This window comes from Aulonocara sp. 'chitande type north' Nkhata Bay, linkage group LG20 (assembly GCF_057382095.1).
Source record: "Aulonocara sp. 'chitande type north' Nkhata Bay isolate Kocher_YH1m ecotype deep benthic linkage group LG20, A_spYH_male_GT1.1, whole genome shotgun sequence".
Lineage (NCBI taxonomy): Eukaryota > Metazoa > Chordata > Actinopteri > Cichliformes > Cichlidae > Aulonocara > Aulonocara sp. 'chitande type north' Nkhata Bay.
Window position 1 is genome coordinate 7,775,766 of NC_141363.1, and position 16,118 is coordinate 7,791,883.

Consider the following 16,118-nt stretch of genomic DNA (forward strand, 5'->3'; position numbering starts at 1 on the left):
GGAACCAAAGATCTTTTCTCATCATCTACAGTATATAATAACATCAAAACATGGAAAAATCTCTGTGTGGAAGGGACAAACCAGAAAATCGATATTTGATGATGATGTTGATGATGAGATATTCAAAGCCTTTGCAATTTTATGCTGAGGACCATTATTCTGAAATTGTTCCACCATTTCAAATTGAGTCACCCCTGCCCTGTCCCAACCTGTTTGGAACTGGCATTTTTTTTTAGTATATTTTCAAAACGTTCAAAAGAGATGATGAACATAAGAAAAATCTGTGTAGTTTTAACATTATGTGTCAGTTTGACCACATTCACTGACTTTACTATGGCTACATATAAATAAAAAAGTTAATAGCAAAGCTTTAAAAGTCCTTGTAAGGACAAAACTATAGCACTTTCATTGTTAGAAACCAAGAGACTTGACTGTCTATATATTTAACTTTTTTAATATATTTAACTTGGATTTGCAGTTAACTGATGAGTTTTTATAACTGATTCCCATGGACTGAATTTGAGCTTCTGTCGGCTGACTGACAAGAAGCGATTCCTCATGTTTCAAAGTGGGTTTTTTTTAAATAAGGAATATATTTACTCATACAGTAAACAGACTGTAGTCAACAGCATTTATGAAGGTGTTATAAAATACACAACTGACATATCTGGCAAGTGTCTTTATGACTCTGCGTCATGGCACTTTCATAATAATCATTACAGCAATTTTTGCCCACTTAAGATATCTTTATGGAACTGTGATGTTGTATTTGTTGCACTTTCTGCTGCCCTCTTGGCCACATCTCTCTTGAAAAATACATTTTTTAATGCTGCTGATACACTAAGGATATATAAAAGTCACCTGAGCAAAAATGGATTGCAACGTGTACCTTGTGACATCGATGTTCTTTCAGGCTCAAAATGACTTGATATCATTCGTGAGAGATATGTTTGACAGATTATAGCCCAGCAAGCCATGTACAAGAGTTGTGTTGCGCTAAAAATATCTACCCCTAATTAAACGAAATGATTTTATTGGCCTACAATCTGTGATAGATGCTTACAAAACAAATGAGTTTTAAAACACAGTTTATTTAACAGTGCGTGCGCAGAAATTACACATGAGAAAACAAACAAACAAAAACCCACACAGAAAAATCGGAAATCCCTTTTTGGCACCCCTAGTACGCATGCTTTACATGACGCTAAAGTTAGGGTTCATGTACTCATGTAACCACATACGTGAAGTATCTATAACAATGTGACCGCTGTTTCACCTTTTTTCTTGACAAATAACTTTGGAAGGTTAAAAAACATATCAGTCTTACATTATTTTATATCTTACATACCTTATTTTGAAACCACACAGCAATTTCCGGAAATTTTGCTATTTGCGCACACGCACACGCACGCAGGGTCGCTGAAAGTTTGCGCCCTTGCACCGCCTTGTTATTTTAAGCTCGCTAACATTTCATCAATGATTCACTCTGTGGAGTCCTGCCCACGTCCCCTCATGACGTGTGAAAAGCAGATGCGCTGACCTGAGATCAGCCTCAAGCTGCCACTGTGACTGCGCTCTGTTTGGAGTCCTGTCAGTGTGAAGCGCGCAGAGCACGGATCACCTCATCCTTCACACAGGTGAGCTGATCATTTCTGACCTATTCTGCGTGATTTATTCCTCGGGTCATTTTCTATATCCGGGGTAATAATAACAGGTGCACAGATAGTGTGGAGCGTCACTGTGGTGCTCATCATTATTGCACAGGTCTGCTTGTAAAACTTGCTAACAACCTCAGCCTGCTGGATATTTAGACACGTCCATATGTGATCTGTGTGATCGATCAAGGTTACTGATGATACTGTACTGATAGCCCCGTTAGGAAGTCTCTACATGTTGTCTTTAGTCCCAACTCTCACTCAGATCACTGACTTGTAGCTGAGCTTTTCCCTTCTTTAAAGGAAAGTCACAGTTTTCTAAGAAGGCTCTGTAATAGGTTTTTATTCTTGTATGATTCAGTTTTCTATCCAGCTTTTAGTTTTGCGAACACGAGTCTTTCTGTGAGTTAGTTTCTGGTTTGCTCTGAGGATTAATCTCTGAACAGAGTTGTAGTTTTGCTGAGTGTAGCTTTAGTGGCAGATTAAGAGGTTATCATAACTGTCAATGTGCATCATTTTAACCTCCTGTCACGTCCTTACCAAATGTGTCATTATTAAATAATGCATTAAGTTCGCTGTTATAGCCAAACTGCAGTCTATTTATTCACTTTTTTTGGGTTACATTTAAATGAACAATAGAGTGCTTTCTTCATATCAATCTTAATGTGGAAACACACTCTTAAAGTTAAAATTTGGCAAACTGGACACTTTTTAACAGCTAAAATTTTGAGCTGGATGTGGATCAGGCCAATTGGAAAACTTTTGGGTCGAACTCCGGCTCGTCCACTCTGCATGTCGAAATGTTCGAGTGCGTTAATGTTAGTAAAAGCACCGTGTGAATGTGTGTGATCAAGTTTAAAGACTTGTGGTAAGAAGCTTTTTTTAGTGCTCAAACTGACTAGAAAGGCATTATGTAAGTGACAGTCTGTGTCTATGAGAGTTCTTCATTAGTTGTAGATTATTTAATGTAGCATAAAATCGTTATTTTTTGGGGTGTGAAACTGCACGGATTCGGTTACTAACTGGCCTTAAAATATTATTATATACAAACTACAATAAATGCATCTGCACAAATGTAATGTGACATTCAGCACCTCATTTGCCTATAAATAGATAAACAGGCCTAGGGTTCCTAGGAAAAGCATGACCTCAGATCAATGGGACTTTTGTTTTATGTGTGTGTGTTTAGATGGATGTGCTTGTGTGTGTGTGTGTGTGTGTGTGAGTGAGAGAGATCTTGGTCATCCCATATGTTTTGACAGATATGAAAAAAGACACAACAATATTTAGCATATAAACATGTTCACCGACACGCTACACGCACACACACACACACACACACACACACACACACACACACACACACACACACACAGGGTCATGTTTCCATCACTTTAGAGGACATCGCACCGACTTTCAATAACTTTCTGAAAACTTGCCATAACCTCTAGTTTACGAAACATAACCCTCACCCTAATGTTAAGAGTAAAATTTACAGATTTTATTTTTGCGTCTCCTAACGCTGTAAAAATGTGTTCCCTTCATAACATTAGTAATGCAAGCACACACACAGACACACACTACACAAACACGAGGCCCATCACAGTCTTTCTGTTGTTCCAGCATCCTCTTCAGTACAAACCAGAACTACCAGCTCCTCTTGATCCTCAGGCTGTTGTCACATGAGGTGAGTTAACACCTGCGCAGGTTACGGAGGTTAGATGACCACGTTCCTCTGAGTCAGAGCAGATGAGTAGATTTTTTTTTACCTATAAATATTGAATATGTTTTACCCCTACAAAAGCTGCTGAGCCCACTGAATGTGAATATTTCTCCTCTCCTAGCAGGTCTGTCAAACACTGATGGGAGTGGAGTATAGTAACCATGGCACACTGTAATGTGAGTGTAATTTTATCATGATGCTTTTATTTTACTCTGTTGGGTGAAAGGGAAACGCGCCTGCAGTCCAGTCCTGCTTTGTTTAGCAGATGTCTAATGAGTGAACTGATATCGACATCTGGAGTGTCTTTGGCTTTCATGTCGCGTCGTATTTGATCAGGTCACACTGAATCAATATTTTAGAGATTCAGCACATGATCTCTAGCAGTGCCATTTGTTTGATGTGATCACTTAGGACGAGACAAATCTATGCATTTGTTGTGTTGCTCTTAACCTTTGATGGGTTTCCCTGTTTAAATGAGGCAAACCTCACGTATGTCTTTTCCTCTGGTTCTGGATTTTTAATTTCCAGAGTAGATTTTCACAAAATCCTAATCCACATAATTTAAACCTGAATAGATCAGACTTGAATAGACTGCTATTTAAAAGAGCGCAAGACCCAAGTGTCAATCTTCCTCTTTACTATAACTTTCGGCTGCTCCCTTTACCGCAGTCTCACCCCATCCCTAGCATTCTCCCCTGTCTCACCAACCCTCTGCATATCCTTCCTCAATGCATGCATGAGCCTCCTCTGTGGTCTTCCTCTTTTCCTCCTGCTCATCAGCTCCACTTAATCCTTAATCTGATATACCCACTATCCCTCCTATGCACATGTCCAGAGTCAGCCTTGCCTCTCTAACTTTGTTTTCACACCACTGAACCTGAGCTTTCCTTCTGATCTACTCATTGTTAATTCTGTCCAGGAGTCCACAAGCCACAGTACTCCCAGTGCTGGTCCCAAGCCTGGGTAACTGGGGAGTGTTGCATCAGGAAGGGCATGAAATCTTGACCAGATCAAACATACGGCTTACAGAGAATTATATTTTCTCTTCTTTACTAAATGGTGGTGCATAATGTTGAACATATCTTGATCCTTTTACATTTTTCTGGTATTTCAGTGTTCATATACAAAATCATCAAAAAGACCTGAAAATTGTAGTGTCTGGGCTTAAGATCAGCTCCGTTACGAGTCTGATCCTAATGCTTTGGATGTAGTTCTGTCTGACCATTTTTGTGTCTTCTTTGATGGTCACCCCAGTCCACCAAGCCACATTCAAAACTATTAGAAAGAGGAATTTCAATGAAAACACTAGTACTTTATTTATGCAAACCATTGGTATGATGTAATAGTGCAATAGCAGAGTCTGTGGATGACCAGCTCAAGCAGTAACTCTAACATTCTCAGGGTTCTTGACAACATTGCACCTGTCAAGGTTAACACTGTTTCTGGTAAACAGAAAGCACTGTGGAAAAATGTTATAATGGTAGCAGATCAAAAGAGAAACTACAAGAAAACTGAGCAGAAGCAGTCTTCAGACTGACAATGACATTTTTAATCAGTGTCTGTATCTACATCTTTGAGTTAATCCTACTTTACTAACATTATTAATGAAAACACCTGAAATACTCAGACTCTGTTTGCTGCTGTAGACAAACTAACAAGCCCTCCAGCACTGCCACTTCAAGAGTTTGTCTCAACCAAAAAGTGCAATAAGTTTTTTCAAGAACAAAATTCATACCAGAGAAAATATGTATTATACTCAATAATTAGCAGTAATTTAACGGTGTCTGGCAGCACAGTGGTTAGCACTGTTGCCTCACTGCAAGAAGGACTATGGGTTTGAATCCAGCATCTCTGTGTGGAGTGTTGCACGTTCTCCTTGTGTCTGTGTGGGTTCTCTTCAATTACTCCAGCTTCCTCCCACAGTCCAAAGACATGCAGTGAGTGGGGGTTAGGTTAAGTGGTAAAAAATCTACCAGTAGGTGTGAATATGAGTGTGAGCGGTCGTCTATCTCTCTGTGTTAGCCCTGCGACAGACTAGCAACCTGTCGAGGGTGTACCCCGCCTCTCAACCTGAGTTGGATAAGCGGAAGAATTTGGATGGATTACAAAACTTTTTTTGTAATAACTGCTCTCTAGATATATCCCACAAGTTTCCTTAAAATACGTTTGAGCAGCTTTGCTCCTGAGCTCCTGAAAATTGTAAATTGCCCACACCTATTTTCGGCTCCCTGAACTGGCTTCCAGTAACATATAGAACTGAATTACAAGTATTACTGGTTGTTAATAAATCATTAAAAGGCTTGGGGCCCTAAATACATATCTGAGATGTTTAATGGATACAAACCCAGTAGATCCGGTCAGCTAGTGCACTGCACAGATCTTAAACTAAGCAGGATGAGCATTAAGCACCATAGCAGCTAAATGCACAGCTGCTATGGTGCTTAATGCCACAACCAGCTAGCCCCTTTATTCATGATTGCTTTTAACCAGCAGGTAGCTGTGCCAACATTGTGTTTGCTGTTTTTATTTTTAATATTACTACTGGGATCATTTCTGCCTTTTCTTCTCTTCGTTTCATCTTTTTGGTTTTAATTTGATCTTCTAAAGTTTTTTGAATGGCTCTGGTGTTTCAAAGGTGCTAGACATGACCTTACCTCGTCGAGATTTTACTGCGAACTCCTTAGTTTCTGTATTTTTCATTCGATAATCGAATACATCGTGACATGTATCCTTTTCCTGCTGCTGAAGCCTATTTATAAATCAATTGAATCAATCTTTTTTTTTTTTCCAGCTGCGGACACCACCTTCCTCTCCTCAAGATGATGTTAACCTGGGACCTTCAGCAAACCCAAAGTCAGTAACTCACTAACCTGCATGTAGCTCCACCTCCCCATTAACTTTCTTAATGTCAGATCGAAGCACCTCAAACAGAAACTTTAATTATCTACAGTCTGTATTTTATTAAGGAGATGTTGCTGTATGAGGAGAAACTCTTACCAGCATTATATCCACGATTTATATCCTGTTAGTAATAAAGTATCTCAGAAGTTATTATGTAATTTTAATACATTACCTTCTTGTTTCAGTGCCAGGCCCACTGACTTTGACTTCTTGGCTGTCATTGGCAAAGGGACCTTTGGAAAGGTAACACTGAAACAATTACTTATTTATAGATCCATCTTTCTGCTGTTTAATACATCTCCTGGCTTTTTTTCCTCTCGGTCATTTCCTTGTTCTACCTCCTTCAGTTCACTGAAGGAGGTGCAGCGGCTGCAGCGGCTCCTCGAGTAAATTTTTTCCTTTTTTATTAATAAATAACAAATCCAGTTGAAGGTATTAATGGTATTAATGCAAATGAATAAGGGTTTTACTGTGCTGACCTTGTGAGACAAGTGAGAGGGCGTTAGAAAGAAGGAGAGAGACTACATAGCGTGCGGTTGCTGACATTGCAGCGGGGGTCAGTGAGAGTCTACCTGCTGACTACTGTCTAATCGAAATGTGCTCCTTTCTTCATGAATCATTAACTGTACAATCCACTGAGGCCTCTTTCGGTCTCCTGAGCGTCGTCCAGTGGAACATAATAAATATGGACATTCAACTCCTAAAGATCTTAAAAAATAGGCGTTTTTGTGGCTTCATGTCCACCTCGGGCCTTTTTGCTCTTTGTGTCAACAAACTTATCAGATTTCTCGGTATTATCTGGTTCCACAGACGACATATCTGTGCTGCGTGCGCTACTTTCATGTAATATCCTGAAAGCAGAATGCTGAGATGGTGGTGCAGACTGTTTGCTAAACAAGGCACTAACAAGTGAACCTCCATACAGGTCCTGCTTGCCAAGCATAAAGCCGACAGCAAATTCTACGCTGTCAAAGTCCTGCAGAAGAAAATCATCCTGAAGAAAAAAGAGGTGGGCTCTGCTGTCACTGTGTTAATGTGTTTTATAGGTCCAGTAATCCGCGTTTAGTTGAAATGCATTTTGGAATTGTGTCAGGATAAGGTGGTGACAATGGAAAATAACTGTCCAAGGGTTCCCTCTGTGATAGTGAGGATCTTTGATAGTTGTTAGAGTTTTTACCTAGCAACAGGGTCTCAGGCTTATCTAATCTACAGCTCTGTACAAAGAACAGATTTTATTGCCTCCAGAAAAAAAAGCCAGGCCAGGTGTTTGTTAGACAGCATAATTGCTGATTAGACAAACTGATTGTTATTACTGACCATGCTCGCTGGCAACCTTCTTCCTCAGTCATCCCTTTTTGTCATAAAGTGACATTAAATGAAATAAAATAATGTAATGAAATAAGCTTTTCATAGTGTGAAAGATAACTTGCACATCACTGATTTAATTACTTTAAAAAGGGGCTCAAATAATGTTTAATGAGTAATTTAAAAAAAAGTACACATATTTCAACTGATTTCAGTTAGCAGCATGAAAAGAAGTCATTGATGTGCTTCTTTTGGTCCAGAAGCATGTGAGCGCAGTAACTCCAGGGCAAAAAACAATCACGTTATTCATGCTTTTTTTTAGTATCTACATCATCACATTGGATTTTAATTTGGACTATCAAAATGTGATTAAAGTGCAAACTCTCGGGTTTTCAAAACCTTTACATTAACTGTTTATGAATTACAGCCATTTTTTAAATAAATTACACAGGATGTGTGTTAAACATGTTTCCTTTATTTTCCTTTTTCTTTGTATTATTTATGCATCATCACTGCAAATATATTCTGTGAATTATAAACAATATTTATTTATGTTCGTACGTGCATTTCAAATTTTATAGTGAAATAAAATGATTTAAGGCCTTTTTGTCAAAAAACATGGAGCAGAAAAGCTCCAGAACTTATTTTTCTCCTTTTCCCTCTTTAGCAAAAGAACATCATGGCAGAGAGAAACGTGCTGCTGAAGAGCCTCAAACACCCGTTTCTGGTTCGGCTTCACTACTCGTTTCAGACTGTAGAGAAGCTCTACTTTGTCCTGGACTATGTAAATGGCGGAGAGGTACATGCGCTAACATACATAAATAAATCGTTTCCACTTACATAGTTCATTAGACTTTGTCAGAAAGTGGCTTGGAGCGTGGTGAATATCAGAGTTTTCAGAGATTTCTTTTTAAAAAAGTACCTGGATCTTTTTTTTAAATAAAAATGTTTTGAGTTGTCTCTTAAATGAGCTGAATTTAACATTAAAGATTGTAGACTGTAGCTTCATGGTTTGTTGGACTGTTTCAATTAAAGGTGCTAAGTTAAAAAGCAATGACATTAGATGCTCTCTGTAATAAATTAGGTCACTGTCAACAAGACCGATGCCTTGCAGCCCGTATAGCGTGTTCAGTACACTTATGACACAAACTGTTTCCACTTGTACAGGATATATTAGTAATTTCCTGGGTGACAGGAAGCAATTAGATTTATTTGTTTACTGTAACAAGCATCATCAGTGTACGAAGTACTGCTGTCATCACAAACAATCTACCTCTAGCTTATTTTTGTTCTCTTTTGTGTAACTGCTACAAATTCGCTTTTTTCTTGCTAAAACAGTAAAGATTAGACAAAGTGCAGTACAACAGATGATTTCCACAAGCTTTCAATTCTTGCTAGTTTTATAGTGTTATCATAGTCAGCCTACAGGTACAAGAGTGAACCTTCCCGTCACTGAAACAAAAGCCCACAGATTAGAAAATGTCTTATCTAAAATCTTAACATATTTCCGTCTACTGATCAGATGGTTTTTATTTCACCTATTGTGCAAATTTGTCCACATTTGTAATGATGAAGCCTAAACTGAAACTGGTATGAGACATAGTTGATGTCATGTTGTTGTTTTCCTCTTGTTTGCTGTTGCAGCACTCAAAAAGCAAAGCAAGTCAAAACCTTTTTTATACCGAGCTTTTTCCTGAGACTTTGGAAGTGTCTCATCTCTCAATGCATTGAAAATTTTCAATATAATTTTATTTTCTTCTTTCCGCCCGTCTTTCTCTTTGTGTAGTTGTTCTTCCACTTGCAGAGAGAGCGGTGTTTCTCAGAACCCAGAGCGAGATTCTACACGGCTGAGGTAGCAAGCGCCATCGGCTACCTTCACTCTCTCAACATTGTTTACAGGTTAAAGAGACGCTCGAACGTTTATTGAAACCTATCGTTTATCAAAAATTGAAAATACAAAGTAATAATATGTTTTTGCACTGACGGTCTGATTTGTTCTTGTTCATTGTAGAGATCTGAAGCCAGAAAATATACTTTTAGACTGTCAGGTGAGTCAGGATCAGCCCATTTGCTTTAACACTTTAAAGGGGAAAAAGGCTTTATTTGTGTTTGTCACTCACTGTTTTGTGTGCGCAGGGCCATGTGGTGCTGACAGATTTTGGGCTGTGCAAGGAGGGTGTGGAGCCAGAGGCAACCACCTCGACTTTCTGTGGCACTCCAGAAGTGAGTAAAAAACTTTTTCAGTAAACGTTTACGAAGCATATTTTAAATTCACATTCACTGGCCACTTTATTAGTTACACATTGCTATTGTTGGGCTAGACACCTTTTTCTGCCCTCAGAACTGGCTTAAATCTCCATGGCATGCATTCAACATGGTGCTGGAAACATTACTCACATTGCTTGGTCTTTTTGTATATTTAATTTTTTGGCCTTTTTCAGCTTTATTTGATAGACACAGTGAAGAAAAGACAGGAAAGCAGAGGCACAGAAAGAGGGGGGGGGGGGGGGGGGCATGCGGCAAAGGGCCGCGGGTCGGACAAGGGCCAGTCGCTCTCAGCCGCATGGCTGTGATGTGGTCGCCTGCTCAACACACTGAGCTAAACCTGCACCCTGACTTTGGTCTTTATTGACATGACTTGATCACATAGCTGCTGCTGATCTGTCGGCTGCACATCCATGATCCATGAATCTTCTTGTTCCACCACATCCCAAAAGCACTCTACTGGTCTGAGATCTGGTGTCTGTGGAGGCCATTTGAATAGAGTGAACTCATTGTCATGTTCAAGAAACCAGTTTGAGATTATTTGGACTCTGACACATGCCTCACTATTTTGTTGGAAGCAGCCATCAGAAGATGACTACACACGTGGTCATAAAGGGATGGACATGGTGGGCAGCAATCCTCAGGCAGGCTGTGCTATTTAAACGATGCTCAGTTGCTACTAAGGTGTGCAAGGTGTGCCAGTAAAATATCCCCCACACCATTATACCACCAACAGCCTGAACCACTGATACAAGGCAGGATGGATTCATGTTTTCATGTTGTTTACAATCCAAATCAATTTGTCGCAAAAAAAAAAAAAAGGTTTTTCTGTGTAGGCTCAGTTTTACTAACAGGAGCAGGACCTGGTGGGTGTGGTCTTCTGCTACTGTAACCCATCAGCTTGAATGTGTTGTGTGTTCAGAGATGCTCTTTTGCGTAATTTGCTCGTAACAAGCGGTTATTGGACTCACCGTAGCCTTCCTCTGACCTCCAGCATCAACACAGCATTTTCACCCAGAGAGCTGCAGCTCATTGGATGTTTTGCATGAAAATCCCAGCAGATCAGCAGTTTCTGAAAGATCAGCCTGTCTGGCACCAACAACCATGTCAAGCCATTTAAATCACCTTTCTTCCCCATTCTGGTGCTCTGTTTGAATGTGAGCAGATCATGTGGACCATATCTACATGCCTAAAGGCAAAGAGTTACTGGTGGGCTGATAAGATCTTTGCATTAGCAAACAGTTGAACAGGTGGACCAGATAAAGAAGATTGCATTATATAAACACAAGCATGCAGACTATGGGTGAACAATAGTTTGTAGGAAGCAAATGTTCCCTGATAACCCAAAGTTTGGATCGTTTCATTTTTTTTCTCTATCATGTGTCTAAAGTATTTGGCGCCAGAGATTCTTCGTAAGGAACCGTATGACAGGACAGTGGACTGGTGGTGCCTGGGAGCCGTGCTGTATGAGATGCTCTTCAGTCTGGTATGCGTATTTGTTTAGGGTTTATGGATTATGAGTTTTGGCAGTACTGTACTGTTGTTAATTTTTTACCAAGAAGTAGTCTTCCGCAAAAGTAAGACACATTATTTTGGTGGTACTCACAGAAAAAAGTAGTTAAAGGTTAAAACCATCCTCCTATATGTGGATCCAAATTTGACCTCAGTTTTTAGTAGACCTTGTCGTAAATGGTCAAAGAAAGGTTTTGGACAAGGTGTGTTTTGTTAAACATCTTAAAGACACAGACTGATTGAATTTTGAGTTACATTTTATGAGGAATTCTTTTCCCTTTGTCATTTACTGGGCACGCAGCCATGATGACTTCCTGGTAGAAACTGCTAACATTTTTTCTCTCGTTTCCCTTAAAAAGAAACTTGATATGTTACATATGAATGATATTTATTGCATCCCTTCTTTTCAGCCTCCTTTCTACAGCCGTGATATTGGTGAAATGTACGATGGGATCCTTCACAAGCCGCTGATGCTGCCTCCGGGAAAGTCTGAGGCCGCCTGCTCTCTGCTGATGGGTCTTCTCCAGAAAGACCAGCACAGACGCCTGGGAGCCATCGCAGACTTTGTAAGTCTTTCGGTCTTTGCTCCATATTAAAACAGATGCTTTCCCAGACAGGATATAAGCCTAGTCTTAGAATAGGGATAACTGCAATAAATGTTGGCGCAAATAAAAGCTGGGTGTAGTCTTTATTTAAGAGTTTTGGATTTCTTTTAAAGAGAGCTCCACACCCAAGCCCTCTGATAACATTTACCTTGCATGTAGCAGCTATTGGCTTTGTTCTACATGATTCACTATATGTGTGATTTTGTTTTTATGAAAGGCATGAAAAAGTTAAGCATGTGAAGTTTTTTCTTTCTTTTATTTATAGTTAGAAATAAAGAACCACACTTTTTTCACTCCGATCAACTGGGACGACCTTTACCACAAGAGAATCACCCCTCCTTACAACCCTAATGTGGTGAGTTGCTGCTCCGCCTGCTCGTGTCTTTTCTGTGTGCCTGCCTCGTCATATGTGACTTTATTAACCACTTATCTCCACCTTAGCTGGTGTTCTGTTTTCTTTCCACTCACCACAAATGTTTCAGAGCGATCAGCCAGTAAAACCCTCTCAGATCTGTCCCTGAATCTCTTTATCCCATCTTATGTTATTATCTAGCTAAAGATTAATGCAAGGAAATCCCTCTGACCTTTTGCACTCTTAGTCATTATGTAGTTGAAACTCTTTTACTTGTTGCAAAGACTGGTGTGGCTTTGCTTCTCAATCACTTTACATATGAAATAGAAACATATTATACTTTATATCTTTAATGAAAATAAGGATCATTTATTGTGCTTCTAGGCTTTTTCAGTATATTGATGTCAACGAGTAAGCTGATCTGAATTTACTCACATGCATCATTTAATCGATTACTATTTAAACTTGGTTTTAACACCAGCTTTCAGAAGTTTCTCTAGATCAGTGTTCACTAGTTAGACTTAAGTTAGACAAATGGGCCTGTGCATCGCTGTATATTAGTTTTACATTTAGGACACCTTGTCATGCATTGTATATAATGCATATAATAGCAGTCATCCTTATTTACGCTTAAAATTGTTTCATCTTTCAGAGGGGCCCAGCTGACACTCAACATATTGATCCTGAGTTCACCAGAGAAATGGTTCCTAACTCAGTGAGTCAGACCCCAGAGTTCAATCCCAGCACCAGCTCCAGCAACGCCTTTAATGGGTTCTCCTTTGTCGGCACCGAGGACAGCTTTCTGTGACATCCGGACAGATGAATCGCAGCTAACTGTTTAAATGATTTTTTAGCGCAGAAATCTTGTTCATTATTATTAAAAGTTTTCTCACAAAGATAAGTGTTCCTCATGTAACACAGCAGGAATCCCACATGACATCGGTCATGTTTGACCGCTGCAGTGAAGCGAGTATGTAGCAGAAAGGGCAAGTCTGCAATGCAGACACTGTTCGAAATAAGTTCAAGTTCGAAATATGTAAAACGTCTTGTTTGGGGGGGTCCCGTGTTTAGGATATACACAAACAAGTTATGCAGTTGGAGTGTCCTTAAAATGTAACAAGAAGTGCCTTTATTTCAGTTATTTGTAGAGAAATGAAGAACACATGAGTCCGGATAAAGACAAAACTTCTTTTTCTTTGTATTTTTTTAAAGGCTTTAGCATATTGTACCTGCACAAAACACCATCTTTGTGTGTCTATATCAAGACTTAGCATTGTTGCTCACTGAGCCTGTTTTTATAGAAAGTAGATCCTGATGAACATGTTTTTTTAAATTTAGCAACGGATAATAATCATGGAGTCCAGCACTGAGTTAAAACAGGGAATAATAAAAAAAAGAAAGAAAAAATACTACAAGAAGAAATTCATATATTTTTTAAAAAAAACTTTCTTACTCTTAACAGGTTAGATAGTAACAATTCTAGTGCAGTGTTTTGCTTTTTAACATCAGTTATCAGTGCACACTTGGCATGTTTTCCATCCATCCATCCATCGTCATCCGCTTTGTCCGGGGTCGGGTCGCGGGGGCAGCAGCCTAAGCAAAGGCATGTTTTCTTCATTTGTTTTTATCTTTTTGTCACACGGTGCTACTGATGATTCTATGCAGCATGTTTCTCCTTAAAGACCAAAAAAAGGATTAAAAAAAATCTTTGACCAAAGAAGGAGAAAAAAATGTTGAAAAGTAATACGAGCCATGCTATTCGCAGTGATAAAACAGTGAAGGTGGCATAGCTGGGTGCGAAACACTGGCTACTAGTTATTGCAGCGGTGATCATAGCTGCAAATGTACTAAATGTCCACACTGATTTGCTAATGATGCACTGATGCAGTACCTTTGACTAACTTCAGTCAGTCAGTCAGCTATGGCTCTGTGTGCACGATATAGTCGTTTATTATGAGGATTATACAGTAGTCATGATCAAAGTATTCATTTGTTCTTTTGTCTGTAGATATAAGTTTAGCTTCACTGGTTTATATAACAGGTTAAAAAAGTTGCCATGTCTTTGTGGAAATACGGTGTCGAGTACTGTAAATATACAGCAGCAGCTTTGCAGCAGGATTATTACAGTACTACTGTGATTATATCAGTGTAAACTGTGAAGTGCCTCTCTGACTTGGCTGTGAAGTTGGTGATGGCAGTTGTAGGTGATACAGTTAAAAATGTACAGTCAATAACATGTCCTTGCATTCTGTTTTTATAATTCTATTCATATACGCCTGAAGTCTTGTTTGTGTATGTATTCTGGTTTCTGAACATAGCACGCTGATATTTACCTCCTTAAAAACTTGTTAATCTTGTTCAATATTTCATCTTAACAAATGGTGTATCACATGCTTTACTGTGAAACCAAATACACTCATGTACCCGCATGATTTCTGGAGTGACAGCTGTCATTTTTTCCTCTAAATCTACAAATGGTCTATTGCTCGTAGGGGTCAAATTCTGGTCAGACCTTTAAAGTTGTAAAGCTGTGTGCCGAGCTGCCGCTCACCATCAGATCTTGTAAACACAGGAACTGCTGGGTCACGCTGCCAGCAGCGGCGCCATACGTGACCGAAACCAACATTAGCAAAAATCCACCTATGCGTGTTAATAACTCAAATATTTGCCAAAATATTTACGTGTTCTTTTGCTTGCATCGTTTAACGTGACCGAACTATGTTTTTGATCATTCACTTCAGTCGTCGACCAGCATGTAAAAATGTCAAGCTCTTCCTGGTGGTGACCTGCGACAGGGTTTATCTACTAAAGATTGAATCAGAGGTTAACGTGGGATTGAAGACTTTAAAAAAAGGTCAAAAGTAGAACAGACCTGTATAACAAATGAGGGATTCAGTGGACCAGAGTCTGTGATGCAATCAATCAGCAGTCATGGTCACCCTCCTTTAAAGCAACAGTTTCCTTACTGTAAGACAGTGATAGCTTCTTGTGCTGAATTTATGTTTTGGTGCGACTATATTTCAACAAAATGTATTCATCCATAAAGAGATCCTAAAGGCAACCTCTAAATCCAGAAGCAGAAAACACACTCAGCAGGTAGTACTGAAGTTTTATACAGAAGACATTATTTTTTTAATAAACAGCTTGGATATGATTTGGAATTTTGCTATTTTTGAAGTCCGAATATAATAATTTCTGATTATCTTTCCATGCAATTAAATTTAAAAGCCCACATCTCTTACGTTTGGGATTGGTAAATACAATATTACTTCTACTTAGACATGAATAAAGACAAAGCACAGGTGAAAGTCATACAGACTGGAAGTTATTGTGCAACACGTTTGAAATGACATGCGCCACCACACAATTGCTTCAAAGTCCTTTTGGCACCACATTTTATTTTATTACATAAACATAACTCTGCTCAACTCGTCATCGATCCAATGATTCTCATTGGTTGATTGTTTTTGCCTGCTTTCTTTTTCAGTTGTGAGAGAGCAGTTATGACAGTGGAAAAACAAACAAACAAACAAACAAACTTGCAGTTGTTGAACTGAGGAGATGCAGATAGATTGGAGACATTTCTCACTTTGCAAAGCAGGAGAAGAAGATGGCTTTTACAGGCCTATAGCTTCTACCTAAGTGGACATGTCAAAATGTTTTCATTGGGAAAAGACAAAAAAATCAGGAAACAAAATTAAATATAGAATAGGATTGTCTCCAGTTCCATCCCTGGGCTTCATAGGTAAAGTAAAGACTCTGCTGTGCTTTCCTATTTCTGGTTATTGCTACTGAGCCAC

General features: G+C 39.1%; 1 protein-coding gene across 3 annotated transcripts; it reads left to right on the forward strand.

Moving 5' to 3' along the window:
- The first annotated feature begins 1,520 nt into the window (after positions 1-1,520).
- Positions 1,521-14,769, forward strand: sgk2a (serum/glucocorticoid regulated kinase 2a). Of its 3 annotated transcripts, none has more exons than XM_086277653.1 (14): positions 1,521-1,637; positions 3,279-3,342; positions 3,500-3,554; positions 6,170-6,231; positions 6,465-6,522; positions 7,205-7,288; positions 8,252-8,383; positions 9,371-9,483; positions 9,596-9,632; positions 9,721-9,807; positions 11,240-11,335; positions 11,772-11,927; positions 12,232-12,321; positions 12,971-14,769. In XM_086277653.1, the coding sequence occupies exons 3-14, from the start codon at positions 3,540-3,542 to the stop codon at positions 13,124-13,126; spliced, it is 1,086 nt and encodes a 361-aa protein (XP_086133779.1). In that variant the 5' UTR covers positions 1,521-1,637; positions 3,279-3,342; positions 3,500-3,539; the 3' UTR covers positions 13,127-14,769. The 3 variants fall into 3 exon arrangements, with proteins under 3 accessions (XP_086133779.1, XP_086133781.1, XP_086133780.1); XM_086277655.1 differs by having other exon boundaries at positions 3,503-3,554; XM_086277654.1 differs by having other exon boundaries at positions 3,279-3,554.
- The last annotated feature ends 1,349 nt before the right edge of the window (positions 14,770-16,118 follow it).